The sequence below is a fragment of the Sphaeramia orbicularis genome, chromosome 11 (genome assembly GCF_902148855.1).
Source record: "Sphaeramia orbicularis chromosome 11, fSphaOr1.1, whole genome shotgun sequence".
NCBI classification, from domain to species: domain Eukaryota; kingdom Metazoa; phylum Chordata; class Actinopteri; order Kurtiformes; family Apogonidae; genus Sphaeramia; species Sphaeramia orbicularis.
This window is the reverse complement of record NC_043967.1, coordinates 1,064,184-1,091,111: the sequence shown is the minus strand read 5'-3', so window position 1 is coordinate 1,091,111 and position 26,928 is coordinate 1,064,184. Positions and strand designations below refer to the sequence as shown.

At 39.3% G+C, this 26,928-nt stretch overlaps 1 protein-coding gene across 1 annotated transcript in view; it reads left to right on the top strand.

The window, feature by feature from the left end:
• The window catches only part of pag1 (phosphoprotein membrane anchor with glycosphingolipid microdomains 1), a 52,086-nt gene extending 25,534 nt beyond the window's left edge, over positions 1-26,552 (top strand). The window contains exons 4-8 of the mRNA XM_030146587.1: positions 92-188; positions 5,484-5,653; positions 6,511-6,942; positions 20,196-20,255; positions 25,326-26,552. Of these exons, the coding sequence (XP_030002447.1) occupies positions 92-188; positions 5,484-5,653; positions 6,511-6,942; positions 20,196-20,255; positions 25,326-25,688 (1,122 nt within the window). The 3' untranslated portion in view covers positions 25,689-26,552. The remainder of the gene's footprint in view (positions 1-91; positions 189-5,483; positions 5,654-6,510; positions 6,943-20,195; positions 20,256-25,325) is intronic.
• Positions 26,553-26,928: the final 376 nt, after the last annotated feature.

Genomic DNA, 26,928 nt, shown 5'->3' with positions numbered 1-26,928 from the left:
ATTGACTTCTGCCAGTACTCAGGTAAACAGTAGTTTTTTGTGTTCCAAGTCCGGCCACCGCTGACAACTGCTTCTTTTCTTTTTTTTGCAGGTGTCAGAGCGAGAGACCATCAGCCAATCAGCAGACAGTCCAGCCACCGATTTGGCCGTCAGCAGCTCTCACAACGGCCCTCTAACCAGCGGTACAAGTGAGTCCACATTAAAGCTGTTAAGCACCCAGGAACTGATTTAAGGTCACTGGTACCTCATTTTTGTCCATCATACTGGAGCTGTTGGAGTTGGCTGGAGTAGGAAGGAAAGGAAAGTGTTAAACTGTTAAAAGTATCAAATCAAATCTATTCATGTTCAATACAGGATAGAGAAATACACACAAAAGGAACAACACACGAGGGATGACACACTTAACACAGGTTTCAAGGTATTGGGTACGGTTACATGATGTTTTTTAAATCCAATTTATTTTTCCAGAAGAAATTAATTCGGAACTAAAGTATTTTCTCTTCTGTTTACATGGAAATGTTAAACCCGAATAAAGGTTTACATGAGGTATTAAAGAGGTAGATCAGTGAGTAGAAGGGTTTGTGCTGCAGTGCTCACGTTGCCTTGTTCTGGCAGCCCTTCTGTTAGCTTAGCTTAGCCCTTCTGTTAGCTTAGCTTAGCCCTTCTGTTAGCTTAGCTTAGCATAGTCTCTGCATTTCCATGGTCCCATGTAGCCAGTTTTTTAAAGGTGATTTGTTGTCTTTTGTCAGTGATTTTCTGAATTCCGATTCTCCCTAATTATTTCTTTAGATCTGCGACTTACTGCACTCATACAATCTGTGGACTGTTGTGTTGACGGAAGCTGGAAAATCTTTTTGTTGGAAGGGATGCATGCGCTAAATTAGCTTGGCTTTACCGTTTTAGCTTTGTATTAGTTTTTATTTCCCCAGATTTTCTTCCTGCAGTAAGTCACATGACCATGATCTGAGCCTCAGTTTGTGATCATATTGACCCCAGCGGACTAAAGGAATGATTAGGGAGAAGTGAATTTACCAAAATCACTCATACAATACTACGAATCACCTCTAAAAGCCTGGCTACGTCTGACCAGAGGAATGAAGCCATTATGCTAAGCTAGGCTAAGCTAAGCTAACGGAAGGGCTACGAGAACAAGTCAATCAGTGCACTGCAGTGCAAACTGATTTACCCACTTATGGAACTCATTAGTTCATGACAAATGAATTAATAAAAAACAGGTGTTGAACTGTTCCTTCAGGGTTTTCCAGGCTGGTAGATCCCATCAGAATAGCCCACTGGAACGCTTTGGGAAGACTAGACTGCAGTGCATATTCTTCCACCGGCGCAGAATGTGTGCGTCATCGCCACAGGACAAGACACTGAGCATGTGCAGAATGGAAGGAATAAAGTCCAAACGGAACAAAGGGTTTACATGTCCAGGAAGAATTTAGTTCAGAATTAAAAGGGGATTAAACCAGTGACTTTATTCAGATTTAAATTTATTCCGAACTATTCTTTTTCAACTGGAATAAGGTGTTTACATGGACATCTGAAATAGGAGCTAACGTTTATTCAGATTAAACCAGGAATAAAAGTTGTCATGGAAACGCACGGATTGACACTCTAGCACTTTTTAACTGCTTAAAATATGTAGATATCAAATTAGAAGAAAAATCCAAGGCCAAAACGCGTAGTGTTTTTTTGGTCTAGATATGACCATGCCATGTTAATAAAAGCATTTTAATGTTTAAAGAGAGTGCCTTGGATTTTTCTTCCACTTTGATATCTACGTTATAAATCCCTTTTTCCAAACAGCACATCAAACAAACTCTTTTTTGGTCTGCAAAGCATTCCTTCCCATGAATTTTTTGCTTAAAATATGTATTTTTGTTTTTCTGTTAAACTCACTTCAAATATCCATTTGCAAAAATACAATAAAAACTAATACTGGTGATTTGTCAAAGGAAAGATTTTCAGTATTTTCACTGAATGCCTTAATTGTATTTTGTAAATATCAAAAAAAAAAATTGATTTTAGCGGCTGCAACACATTAAAGAAAAGATTTAAGGACAAAATAAAACTGAAAAGTATATTGACTTTATGTATCTAAGTAACACTGCTGTGTTGGATTTGAGAATTATCTGTGTATTTGGCAACAGGTTAGAGGCTCATGGCTGAACATAGAATCAGCATCCTGTATAAGAACATATTCTCAGCAAAATATTCAAAAAATTTCAGTCTTTCACCATCTACACCAGGGGTGTCAGACATGCGTCCTGGGGGCCAAATGCGTCCCACCAAAGGTTCCAATCCGGCCCCTGGGATGAATTTGGAAAGTGCAAAAATTCCACAGTCAAGGCTGTGGAACTCATAATAGCATCATAGCATAACAGCATAATAACCTACAAAAAATAATGACTCCATATTTTCCTCTGGGTTTGATGTGAAAAAAAATAATATTACATTGTGCCGATAAATAATGACAACTTCAAATTTTTGTCTTTTTTTTAAGTGCAAAAAATAACATTAAATTATGAAAATATTTACATTTACAGACTGTTCTGCTATGATAAAATGTGAATAACCTGAACAAATATGATCAACCTGAAATGTCTGTAGAAAATTCAGCCTAATTTGAACTCTTTTCTGCCTGTTCCTCAGTGTTTAGTGTCTTTGTAGATCTGAGTCATAATGCACATGTAGAAATGATAAGTTGTAGCAGAATATTGTTAAAATTGCACTGATTTTTCTTAAGAAATTTCAGTTTTTTCAGGTTATTCATATCTTTTTTATTTGGATAGTTTATAAAAGTAAGTATTTTTATAATTTAATGGGTTTTTTAGCACTAAATCAAAAACAGAAATAGTCAGTTGTCATTATTTATCGGTTATTCTGTTATTATTTTACTGGTTCGGCCCACTGTAGACCAAATAGGGCTGAATGTGGAACCTGAAAGAAAATGATCTACAGTAAATGATGCAGTGAATACATTCTGAGAGTCCATGGGAGGACCCCTCTTCACACCTGAAACTAGAAGCACTCGGAGAGCGCAGACCTCCGCCAAGGCTGATCAGTTGGCCCCCCCGTGGGCCCCCCCACTCCCGATCACCACCAAAATTTAATAATTTCTTCCTTATCCCATTTCCAACAAACCCTGAAAATTTCATCCAAATCTGTCCATAACTTTTTGAGTTATGTTGCACACTAACGGACAGACAAACAAACAGACAGACAAACAAACAAACAAACAAACCCTGGCAAAAACATAACCTCCTTGGCGGAGATAACTATATTGCACAACAAGCACCTCTGAGTTCTTTGGACCTAAGCTCTACTCAGATGGACTGAGAGTCAGTAGGAAGTCCATATTTCTGCAGGAGTGCAGGAGAAACAGACGTTAGGTTCCACTTTTCATAGATGAAAAAGACCATCCAGACTTTTACCAGTGAAAGGTGCAAAATGAGCATTTCTGATGGCCTGGGACTGCATCAGTGTCCACATTGCTGACCTGAATATGTGTGAAGGGACCATCAGTGTGAAGGCATTTACAGTGAAACTCTCAGGCTCAAACTGCTCACCAAGCAGGCAATGATCAAAAATGGCTCTAATTTGTCAGCTGCCTGAAAGTCTAATCATTTTCTGGTGATAATGGGGTTCATATGTTGTACCTTAAGTTGGTAAGAAATGGTAAAATTAGTAGATGTTTATAGATACAGTTTTGGTACCAGTTACACTGAACATGTTAACTCCAAATTTCAAGTTAGCTCAGGTGTTTCACAAACTTCCTGATGCAGTTTCTTCAAGATAAAACTGCTCTGAGCCAACTCTGGGACAAGTCTTCTACTTTCTGCCCACAGCACAAAGTCATTACTTAGCATTACCAGTTTACTTAAAGTGAGTGTCTTCACTTACAGGTACACATTTGTGTTTGGGTGTTTTTCATGAAGAGAAAAGGGTTTCCCAGTGTAGCTTTCCTTAACAACTTCAAGTATGAAAATGCATAAAACGAACACTGTTGAATTTTTCTGTGACATCTGTGGCTTCATAGTCACAGAGTGCTGGTGCTGGACTGTCCCGGCCCCAGTCCACCTTTACAACTGACAACACATGGGCAACATGACAGATCAGAGAATGGTCACCACAGACTGTTTAGTACAGTGGTTTTCAACCTTGGGGTCGGGACCCCACGTGGGGTCGCCTGGAATTCAAATGGGGTTGCCTGAAATTTCTAGTAATTGATAAAAAAATAAATAAAACTTACTAATAAAAAATAAATGGTGAGTTGACAGAGACAGTCACAATCCATAAAAGACAAACTGTGGTTGTGAAACTGCAGTACTGTGGTTCTGTTTATCTGTCAAATGTTCATTGTGGTCAGTTTCAGATGCTGCAGCTCTTTCATAACATCTGAAATACAGATCAAGGTTGTAATAGTTTTGGATTTTTCATTATAGTTTAGTTTTATTTAGTGTTGACTTTTTTTCTGTAATTCAGTTAGTTTTAATTCATTTTTAGAGCAGGTTTGCTAGTTTTTATTAGTTTTCGGTACCTTCTAAACGCTTAGTTTTAGTATTAATTTTAGTTTAGTCGTCTCTTTTCTCTTCTTCTCTGTCGTCGTATTCAAATAAATCCCAGACAGGACTCTGCTGCTTTCTCCCAACTTTAGTCTCCATGTTTCCAGGTAGAGTGGGGACCAGAGGACGACTGGAAACCACAAGTGAACACAAGTGTTTGAGTTCTTGTTTGTTCAGTATTAATTGTCCTCCTTGTAAATCACAGCTGGACTGACTGGACAGATCCTGACCAAGGAAAATAAAATTCTCCCTTTGTGCAGTAATCTACACCTGGATTTACTGCCTCTGTCCACAATAATATACATTATATAGACTAAATGTCCTCTAAAATTAACATTTCTTTGCAACATAGTACAGCAAACTATTACATGATCAAAAACAAATTAATTAATTAGGGGTGGAGGGTGGGAAGAGTGCACAAAGGAGAATTGCAAAATGTAAGACCCAGTATCACTAAGTTTGCACTGTATCTGGATGATTTTCTTTTGTGAAATAAAATATTTAAAATAATAATAATAATAATAATAATAATAATAATAATAATAATAATAATTTTGACCAAAAAAAAATTTCTCTGTTTAGAATGTCTGGGGTCACCAGAAATTGGTGATGTTAAAATGGGGTCATGAGCCAAAAAAGGTTGGAACCACTGGTTTAGTAGCTTGAGTCTTTGAAACACCAAGTATAAATGCAAATTACACCTGAAAATGTACAGCAATTAGTATCCTCAGTTCATATAATATTAAAAAGTGTAATAAAAGGAAATGTCAAATAACACATAACACTTCCCAAGCTTTACTTCCTGTCAACATCTCAGTTTGTTCATAATATTCCAACTCTTCTGGGAATGAGGACTGTAGTTGGCTCTCTGCTTCTCCTGACTGGTTTGTGTTCTCTTTTGTGCTCCTCCAGTTCTCACAGACACACAGGACACCAGTCCCCAGCCGTCAGAGGAGATGCTCTCCAGCCAATCAGAGCTCAGGTCCTCCAAGTGTCCTCAGGACCGGGAGCTTCCTAGCATTCCTCCTAACAACGCCCTTATTGGGGACAGACCTCCACCCTCTGGGGACAGCACCTATGAGGTCTGTGTTCACATGAGAGGAATCACGTTTTGATTTTCGACAGAGCTAGAATGTGAGCGTGTCCCTGTTACAGATGGTTAAAGCATCAGCTGTTTGCCCAGTTCAGTGATTGGTTGACTGAAATACAGATCAAGGTTCTAATAGTTTTGGATTTTTCATTCTAGTTTAGTTTTATTTAGTGTTGACTTTTTTTTTCTCTAATTCAGTTCGTTTTAATTCATTTTTAGAGTGGGTTTGCTAGTTTTTATTAGTTTTCATTACTTTCTAAACGCTTAGTTTTAGTATTAGTTTTAGTTTAGTCGTCTCTTTTCTCTTCTTCTCTGTCGTCATATTCAAATCAATCCCAGACAGGACTCTGCTGCTTTCTCCCAACTTTAGTCTCCATGTTTCCAGGTAGAGTGGGGACCAGAAGACGACTGGAAACCACAAGTGAACACAAGTGACGGACCCTTAAATATCATATGGTGCTGCTAGATAAAATTGCTAGAGCAAAATAATTCGCTTTCGTATCAATCCGACATTGACAAAGACGAAAACGAAGGGATTTTTATCCATAATTTTTATCTGTTTTAGTTAGTTTTGTAAACACACAATACAGTTTCATTTAGTTATGATTTTTTTCTTTTAATTATAGTTTTTATTTATTTCAGTTAACGAAAATGTTTTTACAATTCTAGTTTTTGTCATTTCGTCAGTTTTTGTTAATAACCTTGATACAGATACAGAATTATTGTGTGTTACAGTCAGAATGAGAGTGAGTTCATTTAAAGTGCAGCAACTGAATGCATTTAGTGTGTATTTGTGACATTTACAAAGCATAGATAATCTAAACATAGGATTCATATGTCCACGTGCAGGTGGTGAAGGAGATTGCAGCAGCATCACGTGACGTCAGCGTTGAAGACTCACTGTACGAAACAGTTAAGGAGCTCAAAGACCCCCTCGTGCAGCTCGAACTCCCTAATGGTACTGCCCAGCTACCCCCCGATGAGCCCCCACATCCTGCTCCTCCTACCCTCCTCAACGGTCACCTCAGTCCCTGCACACCGGAGCGTGGACCCCTGTGTATGGGGGTGGAGTACGCCTCGGTGGACCTGAACAAGAAGAGCCGCCACAGTGCTGACGTCGACGCCAAGAGGCACTCTGATAACCCCAGCGTCCCCCATAAGCCTCTGGAGGAGCCAGAGGAGGACCTACCACCTCCTGTACCAGAGAAGGTTCTGGATGAAAATGACAACCAGCCAGTGGTGGTGAACGGGCTGGTGGGGGCGGGGCTCCACAACGGAGAGGTGAGAGCAGTGTGTGTTCATACAGGAAGTCAAACCTCTGTGTATTTGACTCTGTCAGCATATGCATAATGTGATCCACTTAAGGTTAGAATAGTCACGTTCAAACAGGTTGGATTGACCCTTTGCACATTACGTCACACTCTGTTCGTGCCGCAAACAAGTGCCATGACGGACGGCGGAAGTGCCGGACTGCACACTGGACGGCAAACCGGCTAATATTGAATTTGATCTGAACGTTCTCATTTTTGTTGGTTTTTAACCTGCTTTCCACGTCCAGTGGTCGCACACAACAGTTCCATCCATGGTTTCAGCTGGTTCCAGACAGAACCTGGATCTGATGGACCTGATATTACAGATAGAACAGACTCTGTTTGGGTCCAGAGCATTAGCATTAGCTCCACCTAATGCTAGCTAGGTGGTAGACTGGGTTAACTCCTATGATCCACTGTGTTCCAGGGTCTGTCATCAGTCCCTTCAGTATTAGCTCTGTTCTAGTGTCTGCCTTTGGACCAGCTCCACTGTGTTCTATGTCCTACTGTTACTGTCCTGATGCTGTTCCTTCTGTTCTAGTGGTGGAACTGTACATATGACTGTGTGTAGACAGTACAAAGGCAGACACTACAACAACAGAGCGAATACTGATGACACACTAACATTATTACAGTGTCAGTTCATTAGAGCTGCTTTTGGTTCCAGTCTGTTTGAGTTCTGATGGCATGATGGAGGAAACATGTTCAAAACATACACAGCTAGCTAGCTAACGTTAGCTGTATCTGTCCTTTACCATTATGAGATCCATTCCTCTGCCATGAGCACAGTACAGAGACTGGGTAAACTAACCTGAGACTAAGAACTGGGATCATCCAGACTTTAGTCTGCGTTTAGATCTGCACCTGTGTATGGGGACACTCCGTTTAGAACAGAATGGGACAGACTGTGTGCTTTAAACTCTTTTAGATCTGCACCTGTGTATGGGGACACTCCGTTTAGAACAGAATGGGACAGACTGTGTGCTTTAAACTCTTTTAGATCTGCACCTGTGTATGGGGACACTCCGTTTAGAACAGAATGGGACAGGTCATGTGCTTTAAACTCTTTTAGATCTGCACCTGTGTATGGGGACACTCCGTTTAGAACAGAATGGGACAGACTGTGTGCTTTAAACTCTTTTAGATCTGCACCTGTGTATGGGGACACTGCATTTAGAACAGAATGGGACAGACTGTGTGCTTTAAACTCTTTTAGATCTGCACCTGTGTATGGGGACACTCCGTTTAGAACAGAATGGGACAGACTGTGTGCTTTAAACTCTTTTAGATCTGCACCTGTGTATGGGGACACTGCATTTAGAACAGAATGGGACAGACTGTGTGCTTTAAACTCTTTTAGATCTGCACCTGTGTATGGGGACACTCCGTTTAGAACAGAATGGGACAGACTGTGTGCTTTAAACTCTTTTAGATCTGCACCTGTGTATGGGGACACTGCATTTAGAACAGAATGGGACAGACTGTGTGCTTTAAACTCTTTTAGATCTGCACCTGTGTATGGGGACACTCCGTTTAGAACAGAATGGGACAGACTGTGTGCTTTAAACTCTTTTAGATCTGCACCTGTGTATGGGGACACTGCATTTAGAACAGAATGGGACAGGTCATGTGCTTTAAACTCTTTTAGATCTGCACCTGTGTATGGGGACACTGCATTTAGAACAGAATGGGACAGACTGTGTGCTTTAAACTCTTTTAGATCTGCACCTGTGTATGGGGACACTCCGTTTAGAACAGAATGGGACAGGTCATGTGCTTTAAACTCCGGTAGACTGGAGGATTTTGCTAGATCCGTAAACACATCAGGAGGCAGAAGGTATGGGTCTGTAGCTAGCCCTGCTATCGCTAGCTTCTCCAAATAGCGTTCTTTGTGCCATCCAGTAAGGTGAGTCACTTCGCAGGACAACTCCAAAACTTTATTTTCAGTGCTGGTAGACAGAATCTGTCGCTCATTTGTTTGTTTGTTGTGTTGCTTTTGCCGTCCACCGTGGAACTGCAGCCCTAGTCACGTGGTAACTGTGACGTTGGTGCAAAGGGTCAGTATACATAACCTGTATATTCTTTTCTACAATTGGGATTTGTCATGAGGGCAGTTATTGCTATTGCCTTTTGATAATATCTGTCAACATGGTAAATATTGGCAAAAGAAGATCCAGAACTGAGAACACCTTTTCATTTTTAAATCCATCATATCTGACAGCCGCTTGTACATACAATAATAAAAACTGACAGTCATCGATACTGAAATGGCTTTCAGTTCTCCCAGAGTAACTGCATGAATCCAGATCCTGGGATCTAAAGGTCTAGAATTAGATTTTGGATGCCTATGTTCTAACACAGTGAAACTATTCAGTGAGGTGGGTATGATCTAAAGGGGGGATGATGTGTAATCTCCGACTGTATTGCATCCTTTGGAATTCTTGTTAGTCCAACGGTCTGAAGGGTCTGATGGACTATTGGTATCAGTGGTCGTCTGCCCGTCCGTCGTCCATAAACAATTTTCAAGAATCTTCTTCTCCAAACCGTCAGTCAGAATGACTTGATATTTATTGTGAAACATCTTTGTGATAAGGTCTACTAAATTTTTCAAAGAATTGAGAAATATTGAATTTTGAATTTTCTTGAAATTTAAGAAGTCCCCATTGGTTTATAATGGGACAAATTTCAAAGCGCTATAACTTAAACAGTTGAAGTTATTGATATAATTACTATTGGCAATAGATAGGAAGTCACATATGGGCTTTAATTTGGTGCCATGACCCTTAAGCTTGACTGACCTTGAAAGGTCAAACCCAAGGTCATCTATGTCCAGATTTCTAGAAACTTCTTCTCCAAAACTGTCAGCCAGAATCAATTGAATTTCATAGCAGAGATCTTTGAAACTGCTTTCCAGAGTGAAGGTTTTTCCAAATTCCAGTTTGTGTGTATCAACGTGAACAGGGTAAAGGAAGAGAACAGAAAACGATGATGTCGAACCCTAATTCCTGCATGCATATTGCTGCTTTGTGAATTGAACCTGTACCTGAGGCATCAGTTACAGGTCATGTAGGCGTATACGACAGTACAAGACCTGCAGGAGATTGAGGTCAGCATTGAAACATTTGGGGACATGCATAATATACATGGTTTAAAGAATTAACCAACTAAACCAACATTCAAGGTAATTTAAGTGTATAAATTCCTTACAGACCAAAGCTTCTGTGTCTTGTATGTCCAGTATTATCTGCAGTGTCCACAGTTTAGAGTCCACCAGGAACAAAGGTGTCTCTGTGCATTTGTATTGATCTGGAGGTGTTTTCTAAAAGGAAGGTTAAGTACACAGAAACAGTCAAATCTGTGGTTAGAAAAGGATCTGTATGTGTGTGGACAGGGCATTAGGGTTCTTTTTTGTAATAAGGAGGTTTGTCAGTAATGAGATTCAAATACAGCAGAAAAAAGTAAGACTTAGTAATGAAAGACTTCATAATAAACAAACATTTACTGTTTAAAAAAAAAAAGAATTTACTCTGGACAGCTGAACAGCCATGCACTTACAGACAGATGGGTGTCATTAGGTGTCTGTGAGTCCTTTAACTGGGCTGTTCAACATCTGGAACAATAGTACATAAAATGTAGATACGTGCATACATATGTAAACACCTTGTACAAATGGAGCATCGTCTGGCCCAGTATAGTCCTTCATCTTGTCAAAGTGAGGCAGGTTCGGCTTTTCAAGTTTACTTCTGTTTTCATTAACCCTTCAGAAATGTTCCAAGGGCAGCGCTGTAGCGTTCAGGTTAGCCCTGTCTGTCACCTTTGACATGTTCTCCCATCTGTCTGTGGGTTCTCTCCAAGTATTCCAGCTTCCTTCTGTGGTCTAGAGACATTCATCTGAATAAACTGGGGGTTCTCGAGTGGCCTTAAGTGTGAATGTGAGAGCAAATGGTGTCGTCTCAGTTCAGACTGAAGCACAGGTGAAAATGTACTAAATCTGTTCTGTTTATTTTTTATTTTTTTCACAAATGGAATCTGGTGTTTTCAGTTCTGAAAATTCTTCAAAGTAAAAATGCTAACGTCATATCATATTAGTGAAATCCATCATCCCTCACGTTCCAAAGGTAATACAGTAGAAGTGACATGAAGATCTTGACCAGACTGGACTGTGCGGCTGTCCTCCATGAGACCATCAGTAAATCCTTACATCTTGGAGTTTCTTGTAAATATAATGATCTCTGACATTTGCTCAGGTCATTCTAACTCCTGATTGGCTCTGGCCTCTTAATGATTGCTGTGGTTTGGTTTAATATGAAATTCAACTGAAGTTTCAAGATTCCTTTATTGTCATTCAGCATGTGGTATGATAAATGACCTAGGGTTAGGGTTAGGGTTAGGGTTAGGGGTGTTGAATCTTACATGATGTCTTCACCTTGTTTCATCCTTTTCATCTTGTTCCATATTTTTAAGATATTTCCGCCCTTGTTTTATCCTTTTCATGTTATGTCTTCAGCAGCGTTTTTACCTTTGTTGTCCTTTTTGTCTAGTGTAATTCACAAACTTTGTTTCATCCTTGTCATGGCATTGCATCTTTTAGAACCTTTTGCCCTTGTTTCACTCTTCTGTTTCATTCTCCTAGTTGCTTATTTAACTCTTCATCTTATTTCATCTTTTTTGTGTTGTGTCTTTTCTGACATTTTCACCTTGTGTCATCCTTTATATCTTGTTCCATCTTTTGTGATGTTTTCACCTTGTTTTATCCTTTTTATCTTTTTTGTCAGCTGTTTGTTTTCATCTTTCACTTTTCACAAATCAACATTTATACTTAAAAGAAACAATGATTTGACATGTATTTTGTTAATTATTAAGATCCACTGCTGTGTGAATTCTTGTCATGACCACATGTTTGTCACATTCCCCAGGCCTGCGCTTCACTCTTCCATTCTGACTGTACCTGCTCCGCTCTGCTCTGCCTGTGGCTTTCTGTATCTTGGACTCATTTCTATGTGGGTTCTTGAAGCTAACAACCTTTTACAGTGGACAGCACTAGAGATGTACAGGAAGAGATGGGATCCTGCTTTTAGGTCCTGTCTTTGTCTTTGTATTCTCTTTTCTTCTCTTCTCTTCTCTTCTCTTCTCTTCTCTTCTCTTCTCTTCTCTTCTCTTCTCTTCTCTTCTCTTCTCTTCTCTTCTCTTCTCTTCTCTTCTTCTCTTCTTCTCTCTTCTCTCTTTTCTTCTCTCCTCTTCTTTCCTCTCCTTTCATCTTCTTTCCTCTCCTCTTCTCTTTTCTTTTCTTCTCTCCTCTTCTCTTCTTTCCTCTTTTCTTCTCTCCTCTTCTCTCCTCTCCTCTCCTCTCCTCTTTTCTTCTCTTCTCTTGTCTCCTCTTTTCTTCTCTTTTCTTCTCTTCTCTTCTCTCCTCTTTTCTTCTCTTCTCTCCTCTCCTCTCCTCTTTTCTCTCCTCCTCCTCTTTTCTCTTTTCTTCTCTTTTCTTCTCTTTTCTCCTCTTCTCTTCTCTCCTCTTCTCTCCTCTCCTCAACCACTCCTCTCCTCTTCTCTCTATTCTTTTGTCTGTGCTGTGGAATCACAATTAGTTAATCACCACTGTTCATTTGGACAGCAGGCAGGTCTAGCCTCGGCTGACCCTTCTATGGATGATGAAATCATGAATTACTAAACTGATACATACACCTACATGTGAATATACAGTTCTAATACATACACCTACATGTGAATATACAGTTCTAATACATACACCTACATGTGAATATACAGTTCTAACACATACACCTACATGTGAATATACAGTTCTAATACATATACCTACATGTGAATATACAGTTCTAACACATATACCTACATGTGAATATACAGTTCTAATACATATACCTACATGTGAATATACAGTTCTAATACATACACCTACATGTGAATATACAGTTCTAATACATACACCTACATGTGAATATACAGTTCTAACACATATACCTACATGTGAATATACAGTTCTAACACATATACCTACATGTGAATATACAGTTCTAATACATACACCTACATGTGAATATACAGTTCTAATACATACACCTACATGTGAATATACAGTTCTAATACATACACCTACATGTGAATATACAGTTCTAATACATACACCTACATGTGAATATACAGTTCTAACACATACACCTACATGTGAATATACAGTTCTAACACATATACCTACATGTGAATATACAGTTCTAACACATATACCTACATGTGAATATACAGTAACAGTCCTGTAAACATTCATATAAATCTCTGTGAACACACAAAGACGGATATGTCTAGTCAGCATTAATTCTCTATTTTCTCCATCCCCCATAATGCACTAACACACATACTGAGATGTGTGTGTGTGTGTGTGTGTGTGTGTTTACATACATTTCTACATATAGACTCCCTGAGGCTGATTTAAGGTTAACCCTGAATGTTCGTGGCTCCCTGTGGTTTATGCCGGTGTATGACCAGGAACCGTTGGTGATTTGTCTTGTCAGACAAAGCACGTGTGTTATGCATAAGTGTGTGTGTGTGTGTGTGTGTGTGTGTGAGCCTAGTAAGCACCAGCTGGCCACCATCACTATGACAGTTAGTCTGGCTTCATGATGGATGATATGAGCTATGGAAACTCTCTCCCTGTGTGTATGTGTCTGTCTCACATCCACACACACACACACACACTCTCATCTGTGTGTACATTGACGTGCCTGTATGTAAATGTCTTCCAGTAATTCCCTCAGGTCCCAGCTCCGTAAATGCTGCTCATACAGACAGGGAAACATTTTTTTTTCGCCATATACACTGCAAAAAAAAAAGAAAAAAAAAAACAAAAAACTGTAATATTCCGGCAGCAGGGGCGCCGAAAAAATACTGTTAAATATATACAGTATATATATATATATATATATATATATATATATATATATATATATAAATAAATATAAAATAACCATCTCATAAAAATACAGTAATTTTCCCTAATTAAAATACAGTTTTTTGCCCTAACTTACATGAGATTTTGCGTATTTTTTTGACTTTTTAATGTTTAATAAAGAATATTTACATGTATTAAAACAATCAAATTACATATATATATATATATATAATTTTGAGTGAGACTCAGTTGTTCAATCCACTGATAAAAACTGTATTTGGACAGTTTATCAGTGCTTATACATGTTATACATTCACAAAAATACATTGAGAAACATTGTGAAACCTCCTGTAATTACACAAGATATTTGTCAATTAACAAACAAGTCTGGTTAAACTGACAGAACAAATACTTCTTTTATGGTTAATTGTCAGTAATTTTATCTGGTTTTAATATCTGGTTTAATCTCATAAATAGAAAAGACATATTAGTGAAATTATGATACATTTGCAAATATATTTTAACTGTATTTTTCTGTGAAAAAAGAAAAAAAATCTTTTAAAAAATTGAAATTTTATGGTTATTCACAGTTACAGTTTTTTCATGTTATTTTACATTTGACATGTAAAATCACAGTCTATTTTTGTCATTTCATTGATATTTTCCTGTATGTTAAAAATACAGGAAAAATCTGTAAAATAAACAGTGAAAATTCTGTTAAATTACAGATTTTTTTTTCCATATATGCATCTGGTTCCTGGTGTAATATTTAATACAGTATGAACACACACATTTGCACACCCACGCAGCCTTTTGCCACCTTTCATTCACAGCTCCTCTGATTCTTACACTTCCTGCAGCATCATAAACAGCACAGCCACTTGTTTGCAGCCGTTTGACTGTGTGTCGCCTGGGGGTTTCTTTAATGTGCAGTGCAGGAAATGAATGTGACCTAGCCAGTGGGCTGTTGGGATATCCACTGAGGACACAGTCCAGGTGAAGCAGGATATTCAGTGTGTCAGCGCTGTTGAGCTGCTTGTCAGTTTTGTTACAGTAGCAAGAGGATTTAAATATGGCACGGATGTTGGTGTGTGAGGGGGGCTATGGGATGTAGTGTAGCTGTGGTTCTTGTATTTGCATATTTTGTGTATCTAAAATGAGCTGCTTGGAGTTGTTGATAAACTTAAATGAACATATTCTAGATGATAAATTGAGATAATCTGAATTGATGATGTCATAATGATTTATAAGTGCGTATGTCTGCGTGCACGTCAGTGTGACTGACACCTTGACACCTGAGTCGTCCATCTTCAGAGGCTTCTGTAATCAGCTTACTGTCATACTGTCCTACATGCCTTTGTGTCTTGTACGTACATGTTAACAGTACGCTATAATCCTGTCCACACACATACGCACATGCACACACGTCATATCTCATTGTAATACATCAAAATATGAATCAGTCTCGTGTAACGTCTGGATATTTATTGAGACAGAATGCATCAGTGACTGCGCAGGAGAAAAAGTTTGGATGGTATGTTCAATTAAACAGATAACAGTGATCAGGAAATTATCTTGGAATTATATCACACTGAAAACCATGTAACAGAATAATATGTGATGCATTATCTCCTGAAAGCTATTGTTTTACAAAACATAGCCTACAAATTTGATTCTTAAACATGTTCCATAACAAGTTTGGGCAGTAACTGCATTTACCACTTTCCACATGACTTTCATTTAGGGGTTTTTTTCCGCTTGGGACACTTGAGGGCTGCTTCAGGCCAGTTCAGGATCTTCTTCCTCTGCCAGGCCTGTGGAATGTGTGGACAATGTGCTTTTAGAAACATTATTCTCTTGAGTTGGGTCGGTGGGGAGTCCGTGCCCCAGGTGGAGGAGTTTAAGTATCTTGGGGTCTTGTTCACGAGTGAGGGAAGGATGGAGCGTCAGATTGACAGACAGATCGGTGCAGCGTCTGCAGTGATGCGGTCGCTGTATCGGTCTGTTGTGGTGAAGACGGAGTTGAGCTGAAAAGCGAAGCTCTCGATTTACCGGTCAGTCTACGTTCCTACCCTCACCTATGGTCATGAGCTTTGGGTCAGGAGCGAAAGGACAAGATCCCGGATACAAGCGGTCCAAATGAGTTTCCTCCGTCGGGTGGCTGGGCGCACCCTTAGGGATAGGGGGAGGAGCTCAGCCACCAGGGAGGAGCTCAGAGTAGAGCCGCTGCTCCTCCACATCCAGAGGAACCAGCTGAGGTGGATCAGACATCTGTTTCGGATGCCTCCTGGACGCCTCCCTGGGGAGGTGTTCCGGGCATGTCCCACTGGGAGGAGACCTCGGGGAAGACCTAGGACACGTTGGAGAGACTATGTCTGTGGTCTGGCCTGGGAACGCCTCAGGGTCCCCCCAGAAGAACTGGAGGAGGAGTCTGAGGAGAGGGAAGTCTGGACATCCCTGCTTAGACTGTTACCCCTGTGACCCGGCCCCGGATGAAGCGGAAGACAATGGATGGATGGATGGATGGATGGATGGATGGATGGATGGACGTTCTCTTGAGGAGCACATGGGCTGTTCCAAAATGTCCCTATACTTTCCTGCGTTCATAGTCCATCACAGGAGTGTCACTGACCTTTGTCCTTTCACTGATCCAAGCCCAGACCATGACAGACTGGGGCCTCTGGACTTGTTGCTGCTACCAATCCGGAGTGTTCTTTTCATTTTTGGGTCCTACTACACAATGGTCATTTGTTCCAAAACAGACCTTAATATTGATTGGTCTGAGCACAGTCCACCTTTTCACTGAGTGTCGGTCCATTTCAGATGTATCTGAGCCCAGAGAAGTCCACGTGGCTTCTGGTCACAGTTCACATAAGTCTTCCTTTTTGCTCATTAAAGTTTGACCTGACATTTGTATTTGTAACTTTGCATTGTAGGGCTTCACAAAGGTTCTCCACAGTAATCTTTTTGACCCATGTGGTTCTGTCAGCTGGAGATAAATGAAGGTTCTTGATGAGATGTAGTCTGAAGGATCAGAAGTCCCAATGTTCAGTTTACACTTGAACCATTGTCCTTTATATGTTGAAACACACCCAAGATTCTGTGAATCTTATCGGTTTGTTCTACACCATAGATCAGGGCTCTCAAATTAATTTTCTTTCAGGTTCCACATTCAACCCAATTTGATCTCAAGTGGACCAGACCAGTAAAATAATAACAGAATAACCTATAATAAATAATGACAACTGCAAATTTTTGTCTTTGTTTTAGTACAAAATTATGCAAAAGAATTATGAAAATACTTACTTTTATAAACTGTGCAAACAAAATAGATGTGAATAACCTGAAAAAACTGAAATTTCTTAAGAAAAATCAGTGCAATTTTAACAATATTCTGCCTCAGCTTATCATTTGTCCATGTGCAGTATGGATCAGATCTACAAAGACACTAAACACTGAGGAACAGGAAAAAAAGACTTAAACTGGACTGAATTTTCTTTAGACATTTCAGGTTGTTCATATTTGTTCAGGTTAGTCACATTTTATTGTTACAGGAGGTTTGTAAATGTAAATATTTTCATAATTTGATGTTATTTTTTGCACTAAAACAAAGACAAAAATTTGAAGTTGTCATTATTTATCGGCATAATGTAATATTATTTTCACATCAAACCCAGAAGAAAATCTGCAGTCATTCTTTTTTGTGGGTTCTTCTGCTGTTATTATTTGACTGTAGATCAGATTGGTCTGGATGTGGAACCGACACTAAACTGAGTTCCACAGCCTGGACTGTGGAACTTTTACACTTTGTAAATTCATCCCAGGGGCTGCATTGGAACCTTTGGGGATCCGCATTTGGCCCCCGGGACGCATGTTTGACACCCCTGCCATAGAGGTTGAGATATCCAAATCCCTTCCTACAAGTCAATGTCCATTTTAATATCACTGCTTTCTATTTATTCTTTCTATTATTATTTTCCATACCATTCCATTTTTTTTCTGATGGCTCTAATGTTAATATGCATCCAAATAAAGTTTTCAGACTCAGTGTGTACTGTATGCACGGCACATCAGAGGTACAGTAGGAGAAATATTACTGAAGTGCAGAATATGGGTCTGAGTAATTGGAAATCTTCCTCTAATTTGTTTTGACACTTGAGACAAAAATAAGGAGGCTGCAGATTAGGTGAACAAATATTTGGAGACAGTTCGAGATGTAGACTGGATTGAGTCACCTGCGTCCATGTGTCATATGAAGGCTCCAGTGCACTCCACGTAATTGGTCAGTTAATTAAACAAAATGAAAGACGCATCTACTGCATTGCTACATGAGAGTGTGTGTCAGATCTATAAAAGTAATCATTTTTACAAACATGCGTTATCCATAAAGTAATATTATTGATTTACGCTCATTGAGGAAATACCAGAGCATGTATATGTGTGATGGTACTACGCCGCACAGCTGGGGTGAACGGTTTGATGAAGGATCTCTGTGCACAGTTTTTCAATCTCTACATACTAGGGTTGGGAATCTTAGTTTTCAGGCCGATACGATACACATCTCGATAGAGCATCTCCGATCTGATATATTAAAGATACATGTGTGGCATCTCACAGTGCGATGCGATACAATTCACACCCAAATCACGATACAGAGAGATTGAGCACATTCTGATTGAACATATTCATTCTGGAAAAAAGAAAAATATGCAGTGCAGTTCAATGAGTTTGATTATTTATTTATCAAATAAGACCATGACTTTTTCCAAAGTGTCTTTAGTTCAGTTTCAGAACACGTGCCTCACATTCAGTCAGCTGAAAAAGTTAGGACTTTGTTTCCAAAGTCGTTTCTCTGTTTCTAACTTAACTTCTTGCTCCCTCGCCGAATCCATTTGTAATGAAATGTATTTATAATGAAGGTGAAACAGAAAAAGGTTCTGTCGCTTTAAGAGACACCTGTGCAAGGTATTATGGGATGTGCTGTTAAATATGTATGACACTGTTTAAGGAAGTATCTGTGGTATGTACTGCAGTATTCAGTACAGCTGATATCGTAAAAGTACACGTTCATAAACCACATGTGGTCTATTCCTTCTGTCACATACACATACACACAGTACAGTATTCATCTGTGGTGCACATGCTCAGTCCATCCATGGAGCTCAGACTGTTAGTGTACAGTGTACACATCTGCGAATCTATGTTACACGTTAACGTGGGTCTGAAGGAAAGAAAAACTTTACTCAAATAAATAGTAACACTTTTAAATACAAGTAAAATATATTCTATTGAACAGATTGAATTTTATCAATACAAACATTCAATAACCGATGCATCGTGATATCATTCCAAACTTTTCATTCACTCACAGTTTCTCTACCGGTGCACTGGGATCGTGCACGCGCGTGTGTCGGCGTATCGATGCGTATCGGATAATCTTCCCACCCCTAATCCATACTGTAAGTGTGTAGTTTGGCTGAGGATGTGCCCTTGCCAAGTACTGGGTACCATGTCTGAACAAGTGAACAGCTTTTCTTTTTTCAAATCCATCAGCACTTTGTTCCACCAACCAAGGCTGAATTTATTACTTGTATGTTTAAAAATGAGCAGCAAAATGAGCATTTTCCATCAAGAGCCAAATAAAATTAAATGCTTTATCAAGTATTTAGTCAGCACTGGCAGTGATATTGAGGTTCTTGTTGGAATCCTGAGGTGTTTGGTCGTCTTGTCAGTTGTTAATTAATGACTTTCACATTGATCACAAGGCAAGGTGGACAAAAGCAGCGCACAAAAACATCACACTTTGTCAGTGCCTATTGACTTTCAGTCGATAATGTTAGTAATGAATGGGTGGTTATATAGAACATTAACTTCATATTCACAGCAGAAATGGCAGTTGTGAAACTTGTTTTTGGCCACTGTTGGGAATAGTGTAGAAGGTCACTTTATTGATTGGATACCAGGCATTCTTAAGATACTGAAAAAGATTTTCCTCTGGCAATTATGGTTTTGAAAACTTGTCATTATTTTTTCTGGCATGTTTTGTCAATGTAGATCGATACCTCTGCAACTATATCTTCCAGTCTCTACAAGTTGTTTTGTACAGCAGCATTACTTATGGTAAAAATAATATTTTAAACTCTACAGATTGAGACTCAAGAAAAAAAAAAAGATGTGACACAATTCTATGATTTTCAGGAGAACTAAGCAGCCATTTCTAGCCTTGAGAGCAATAGTATGTCCAATTTTGCACTCAATCTTTTCTTTTCATACACATGCTGCCATATCTGAATCTATCTTTTTGTTCTTTTCTTCTCTAGCTACCTTCTCCTCTATCTCCTGCACCAGGGTTTGGTAACCATATTCTGTCAGACAATGAGGTAAGTGTGTGTTCAACTCCCTCATTCCCAAAACTTCCATTTTCAGTCCCGAGACAGCAGCACTTCACTGAATGTTCTGAGCGCCAAAAATATAAAAGGAAAAAAAAAAAACTGAAAACTGGTAATAGTCATAAAACATCAGATGGTGGGCAAAAAACAGCAGGAATTAATCTTTTGGTACAAAAAGTGTCTTAACTGTTCATGTTATCTTTTCTAGAGTGTTATTTCAGAGAGTGCAGCAAATTTTATCTGAATAACTAGTTAATTAATTTCTTAATTGCCTACGGTTCAGTGTGTAAGATTTAGTTGGATCTAGTAGAAGAACTGGAATGTAATATTTTTATGTTTAGTATGTTTACCTAAAATAAGAATAGCTGTGGTTTTGTGACCTTAGAATGAGTCATTTATATGTTCGCCTTGATAGCGTTACTATGCTTGTGAATACTGGGGCAGCACATTGGAGTGGAGTGTACTGTAGATGGCTTGGCAATTGTGTGGTGGAATACATGTATATATTATCTATTTCATGTATTGTATTTACATGAACTAATACACTTGTGGGTTATATAAAAACATAATTGAGATAGTCATATATAGTGTAAATCACTGGTTTCCAACCTTTTTTGGTTTGTGACCCCATTTTAACATCACAAATTTCTGGTGACCCCAGACATTCAAAACAGAGAATTTTTTTTTGCTCAAATTAATTTGTTTTTGATCCTGTAATAGTTTGCTATACTATGTTGCAAATAAACATTAATTTTAGAGGACATTTAGTCTATATAATGTATATTATTGTGGACAGAGGCAGTAAATCCAGGTGTAGATTACTGCACAAAAGGAGAGTTTTATTTTCCTTGGTCAGGATCTGTCCAGTCAGTCCAGCTGTGATTTACAAGGAGGACAATTAATACTGAACAAACAAGAACTGAAACTATGAATTATGAAAGAGCTGCAGCATCTGAAACTGACCACAATGAACATCTGACAGACAAACAGAACCACAGTGCTGCAGTTTCACACTCAGTTTGTCTTTTATGGATTGGGATTGTCTCTGTCAACTCAACATAGATTTGTTATTTGTACTTTTTTTTTTTTTTTTAATCAGTTACTAGAAATTTCAGGCGACCCCACGTGGGGTCCCGACCCCAAGGTTGAAAAACACTAGTGTAAATTATAGGGAAGGTTGTACATAATCTATATTATAAAAGCTAAGTGGCCTCTTTGTGCGTGCATGTGTGTGTGTTCGGGGATTCACATAAAATCCGAAAAGAACTGAGTGCTGCAGTTTGGCATACGTATGTATTTTTGGTAGGGGTGGGTATCATGGCCAATTTCCTTAATCGATTTGATTTCGATTCATAAGGTTCTGAATCGATTAATCACGAATTGATTTGATTCGAACCAATCCGATATCAATTCGATTTAGTATTAATTAGTATTTAGGAGATGATGTAACGACCAGAGTGCCCGCCCCATTTCTCCAGTTTGAACGTACAGGCGCCAACAGTCCCATAGCAGTGCGTTCATTGTTTTTGTAAATTGTCTGTAAAATCCGTCTGATCGAAGATGCCTGGGAGACACTGCTGCGTTAAAAACTGTTCCAGTTACTCCCATGATTGACAGAACAAACGTAGAGATCCAGAGGTAGGTTATTTAGGGTTTCCGACTAGTTGAATGCATTTATAATTCCCACACACTAACCCAGCCAGCACACTAACCAGACCATCACTGAACTAGAATCCATGATTACTGGAGTGGTGAAAGTGAAACTGAAGACTTTCCGTTTCCTCTAATGCTGCGTTTCCACTAGGTGGAACCGACTCGACTCGACTCGGCTCGGCTCGGCTCGACTCCACTCTGGTACCAGGTCCTATTCCAGACCGTTTCCATTACAGGATACTACCCACTTCACAGTACCTGGTCATCATAGTGATGTGGTGCGTTACTTCCGTGTCGTCTGCTCAGAGTTGCTGATAAACTCACTTGTTGCGTGTTGTCTCGTCAAACTCAAGCTGAATTTTTACGTCTGAACCTCCTGGACAAACCATGGTGTAGTTTTACAGACTGTCCTCATGTGGATTCACCTACTGACAGATTTACTGTAAACTTCTGCATCTGTTTTTTGTAAAAGGGCGGGTCACAGAGATGACTCTGACCAATCAGTGGTCTGCAGTGTTCACACATCACCTTTTAGTATCTGGTCCCCAGTCCTGGAACCTCGGCGGAGGTGATACCAAAAAACCAGTACCGGGTACCAGATTCCAGGTCCTTTTTCATAATGGAAATGCAAAAAGGCCGAGTCGAGTCGAGTCGAGCTGATACCACATAGTGGAAACATGGCATAACTCCACACTCACCTATGACTGGGTGTGGATCCAAGTTCATATTCCCAGAGCAACTGACTTCCGTGACCCACCTCTGAGAGCATCCACAGACCAGATGGTCCAGGCGGCCAGTTCCTCCACACTGCGGGTTCGAGTTTGAGGCTGGGAGGACCTCCCACAGAGGTCTTTTCCCCACCCTTCCTCCGCACCCCTCCCGCGTGAGAACCATTGCGAGCGAGATTGAGACGCCCCATGTCCTCCAGACGCACATGAGCTGTGCCTTGGCGTCGGTGGTACCTGGGTCAGGTACTCGTAGTCCCGCTCTGAAAAATCGTTTTCATCCACTATTAATTGATAATGCAAAATTTAAAGAAAATGTATCCAAAGTCGATCAAATCCATTTTTTTACCCAGCCCTAATTTTTGGTCAAGGAACAGACTAGTGAAAATGGCAAGTTGATAGGACCAATATTTTGGGAGATATTAGTAATTTTGGAATACTGCAGCATACAATCAGCTTACAGTCCTGATGCTATGGCCAGAACACTTTAGTGGTGACTGGTGGACAAATGCAGTACAGCACGCACGAATACACAACAGCAGAAAAACTTCCACATCTAGAACCTGTGGATCCACACGGGTCAACATGCTACCTATAAATAAGAGCCGATTGTATAAAGACAAAAGTCCAGGCACTCACTTGGTTAGAACATTTGTAAAAGGCCTGTAGATTAGTTCATCGGGGCTGGAGTTAAAAACACACCAACGCCTGTCAGCATGCCCCTTCTTCAGGGTGTTGACAAAAAAGAGGAAGACACTGATTTAGACTCACGGACTGCAGGTGTGGCAGCTAATGAAGCAACTGTAAAGAGGTTTTTAGGCATTAGGTGGGAATAATTTGGCATTTTCTTGTATTTAAAGGACAGAATCTGCTGAAATGAGGAAAAAAGAGAAATAAAGCAAAAAAAAAAAATTACAGTTCTAAATTTTATTTTGAAATTAAAGAGCCAATTGTATGTTGTATTTATATGGGTTTCTACTGAGCACATATGTAGTAGATTATGATGTAGAATTAATATAAATGATAATTACCTCCGCCAAGGAGGTTATGTTTTTGCCAGGGTTTGTTTGTTTGTTTGTTTGTTTGTCTGTTTGTCTGTCTGTCCGTTAGTGTGCAACATAACTCATAAAGTTATGGACAGATTTGGATGAAATTTTCAGGGTTTGTTGGAAATGGGATAAGGAAGAAATGATTAAATTTTGGTGGTGATCGGGGGTGGGGGGGCCCACGGGGGGGGCCTCTGATCAGCCTTGGTGGAGGTCTGCGCTCTCTGAGTGCTTCTAGTTGTTATATTGATTGATAGAGACATATGTACATGTTGTATTAATATAGATTGATATAGTTTGTGTGTGGTATTGTAATAAAGGAGTGGGGTTAACTCAATGTTTACTTCTTCCCACTCCCTTTCGGATATAAATAACACTAAAATTGTATTAACTATTTGTTTCACATAATAGTATACTGTAAATCTTTTTTTCTTTTTCTTTTAGTTATCTTATGTTGTTATTTTGCTTTGGGCCTTTGCTTTTGTTGGTTGTTGTGTTGTGGTTTTTATATGTAAGACACAAAACATTCATACATTCAAACATTATCTTGGATCAGTTTTTGGGTCAAACTGGGTTTGACGCGTCAAATCTGGATGGCAGTGTTTTACATTTTCCAGGTCTTTCAGGGTCAGTGCGTGGTCATGGTGGCAGATAGGAGAAGCTAGCACAGATGAGGAGAGGGGATAGTGATATTTATAGGAGAGCAGGGAACTACAGGGTTATAGGTGCAGGACAGGCCTCACTGTCAAAGGGGGAGGGGGGGGGCGTCATTACAATGGTCAGTGCTGGTTTTGTTTATGTAGTCTGGTAGGTCTCTGGGAGTTTCTTTTCTTTGAGTTCTGGAAAAACATCTCAAACTACTCGATCAACAGCACGCAGCGAGTGTAGGATTCAGAGACACAAAACAGCATTTAAAAATTCAGCATTCTCATGTGTGGCCATGTGACAGTGGAACACATGACCAACAGAACTACAAACAATTACAAACTATCACACATTCTCCCATATGGTGACAAAACAGCTACTGTCAAACCAAACCTGTAGATCTAATATAATATAATATAATATAATATAATATAATGTAAACATGTTTAGAGTGTGTGTGACAGACTGCACTGGGATGAATAAGAGTGAATAGTTGGATGGGAAAGAATATTTTATACAGATGGAGTTATAAATATGCATTTTTTCACTGTTTTTTTAATGTTTTAGTTTTTATTAATGTCTTTTTTTTAATGATATACAGATGGAGTTATAAATATGCAGTTTTTTTTTTAAATGTTTTTTAATGTTTTACTTTTTATTAATGTCTGGTTGTTGTTTTTTTTTAATGATAACATCAGCCTGCCCAGGGACTACAGGTGGAAATTAGCACTAGTGCTAGAAGCTGGTACACTACATCTGTCCTTTTTAAGGTTAATGTATATTGTGCATTGTCCCTGTCTAAGTAAGTAAATAAAATGCAAAGAAATGAAAAATAGTCACTAGTAAATAGTCACTGTAAAGGAAGATGAGACAAGGTATATTCTGCAACCTCACTGCTAGATGTCACTATATCTGACAAAGACTTATTTTTGCACAACTAATGAGCAAAAAGTGCAGTTTGACTGAACAGTGTGTCTGTGTTTGTGTTTCAGTCTCCAGTATACTCTACAGTCAACAAAACCCACTGTGACAACGCGGTCAATGAAGAAGACAAAGAGCATGACTACAGCAGCATCGCAGAGATCAAAGGTCTGGTCCCGGCCTCATCCTCCAGTGACCTGTACGCCACTGTGAATGACATCTACGCTCATCCTGACGATCCTCAGCCAGGGGAAGAGCCCAGTTTGGACAGCACAGATCCCGGCTATGAAACCATCCGCATCCCAAAGACTGGCAGCTCTGATGATGAGCACAGGGCCGGGCAGGGAGCGGAGGGCTCCGACGGCGGGAAGCCAGAGCCCGATTATGAGAGTGTGGGAGAGTTAGGTCTGAGTCAGGAACTGTCCCGCCTCTGAGATCCATGGGGTTTTTTTCATTTTGTCTCCTTCATCTGTGGCTTTTCTCTCTCTGTGACACATCAGAGACACATCACTGTAGTGCTTTGAACCTGCTACCCAGCATGCTCTTTGTGCATGACTTGGAGAAATAATGGAAATGATTCACAACAGAGTTCATCATTAATGCACGTGTCCTCTTTATGGTTTGGGTACGGTTTATCATGTCAGTATTTGACTAATTTAATTTATCAGTCAGGATGAATGTCATTGGTACACATAGGCCTGCTGGTTAATGAACGGTACCACAGTCATCAGGCGTTAATCGTATGGAAGAATGCACTTTGGTTTATTTTTAACCATTTAACACCCATTCTTTTCCTGGAATGCTAACTCTAGCTAAGGGTTACCAGAGTGTGAAAGGGTAAGACCCAAATACATGTAATGTATTAAACTTGGATTTGAAAGGGAATATCTTCTAGTTTCAAAGATCCAATGAATCCCTAAACCCATGATAGGGTCACTTCCTCTGTAGTAACCCTACCGCTACCTGAGTGTTAGCCCTAGCTAGTTAGTGCAAAGCCAAAATGCATGTTTTATTCTTTATTTGAAAGAGATCATGTGCTCGTTTCTGTTTTGAACATGTGACTGAAACTACACTGGGTTAAATATGGCTCAAATGTAACTTTGTAACCCCATCCTGCACCCAGCATGAGGACTAACACTCAGCTAGGGTTAGGGTTAGAACAGAAGTTTAAAGCCAAAATACATGGATTACACTTCATCCTCTAGTTTCTGTGTTTAACATGTGACTGAAACAACCGATCCATAACCCTTAAAGGAGTCAGCGCTAACCTGATGGATGTTAAGAAGTTAACTCGCTCTTTTTAACCCTTTCATGCATGAATTATGAAATATATATATATATATATATATATAGATGTTTTTTAGATTGATTTTATTACTCAAAATTAGGCTAAAGTTGAAATGCATTTTGATTTTTTTAAATTTTTTTTTAATGGTTTTATTCAGAAGATTTTTAACCTCCTGATACCCAGGAATATGCAAATATACACGTTTTGCCTTTTTTTCAAAATTGAATAATTGCCTATATTGGAAACATTATGATGCAACAGTTTTTTCAGATGCTTTTTTTTATTTTTTATGAAATGTCCTTTGTGGTGGACAGTTTGTTGTTGGTTTGTTTGGTTTTTTTTTTAAAGCTGTGAAACTCTTGTCCACAAACAGACAGTAAACCCAT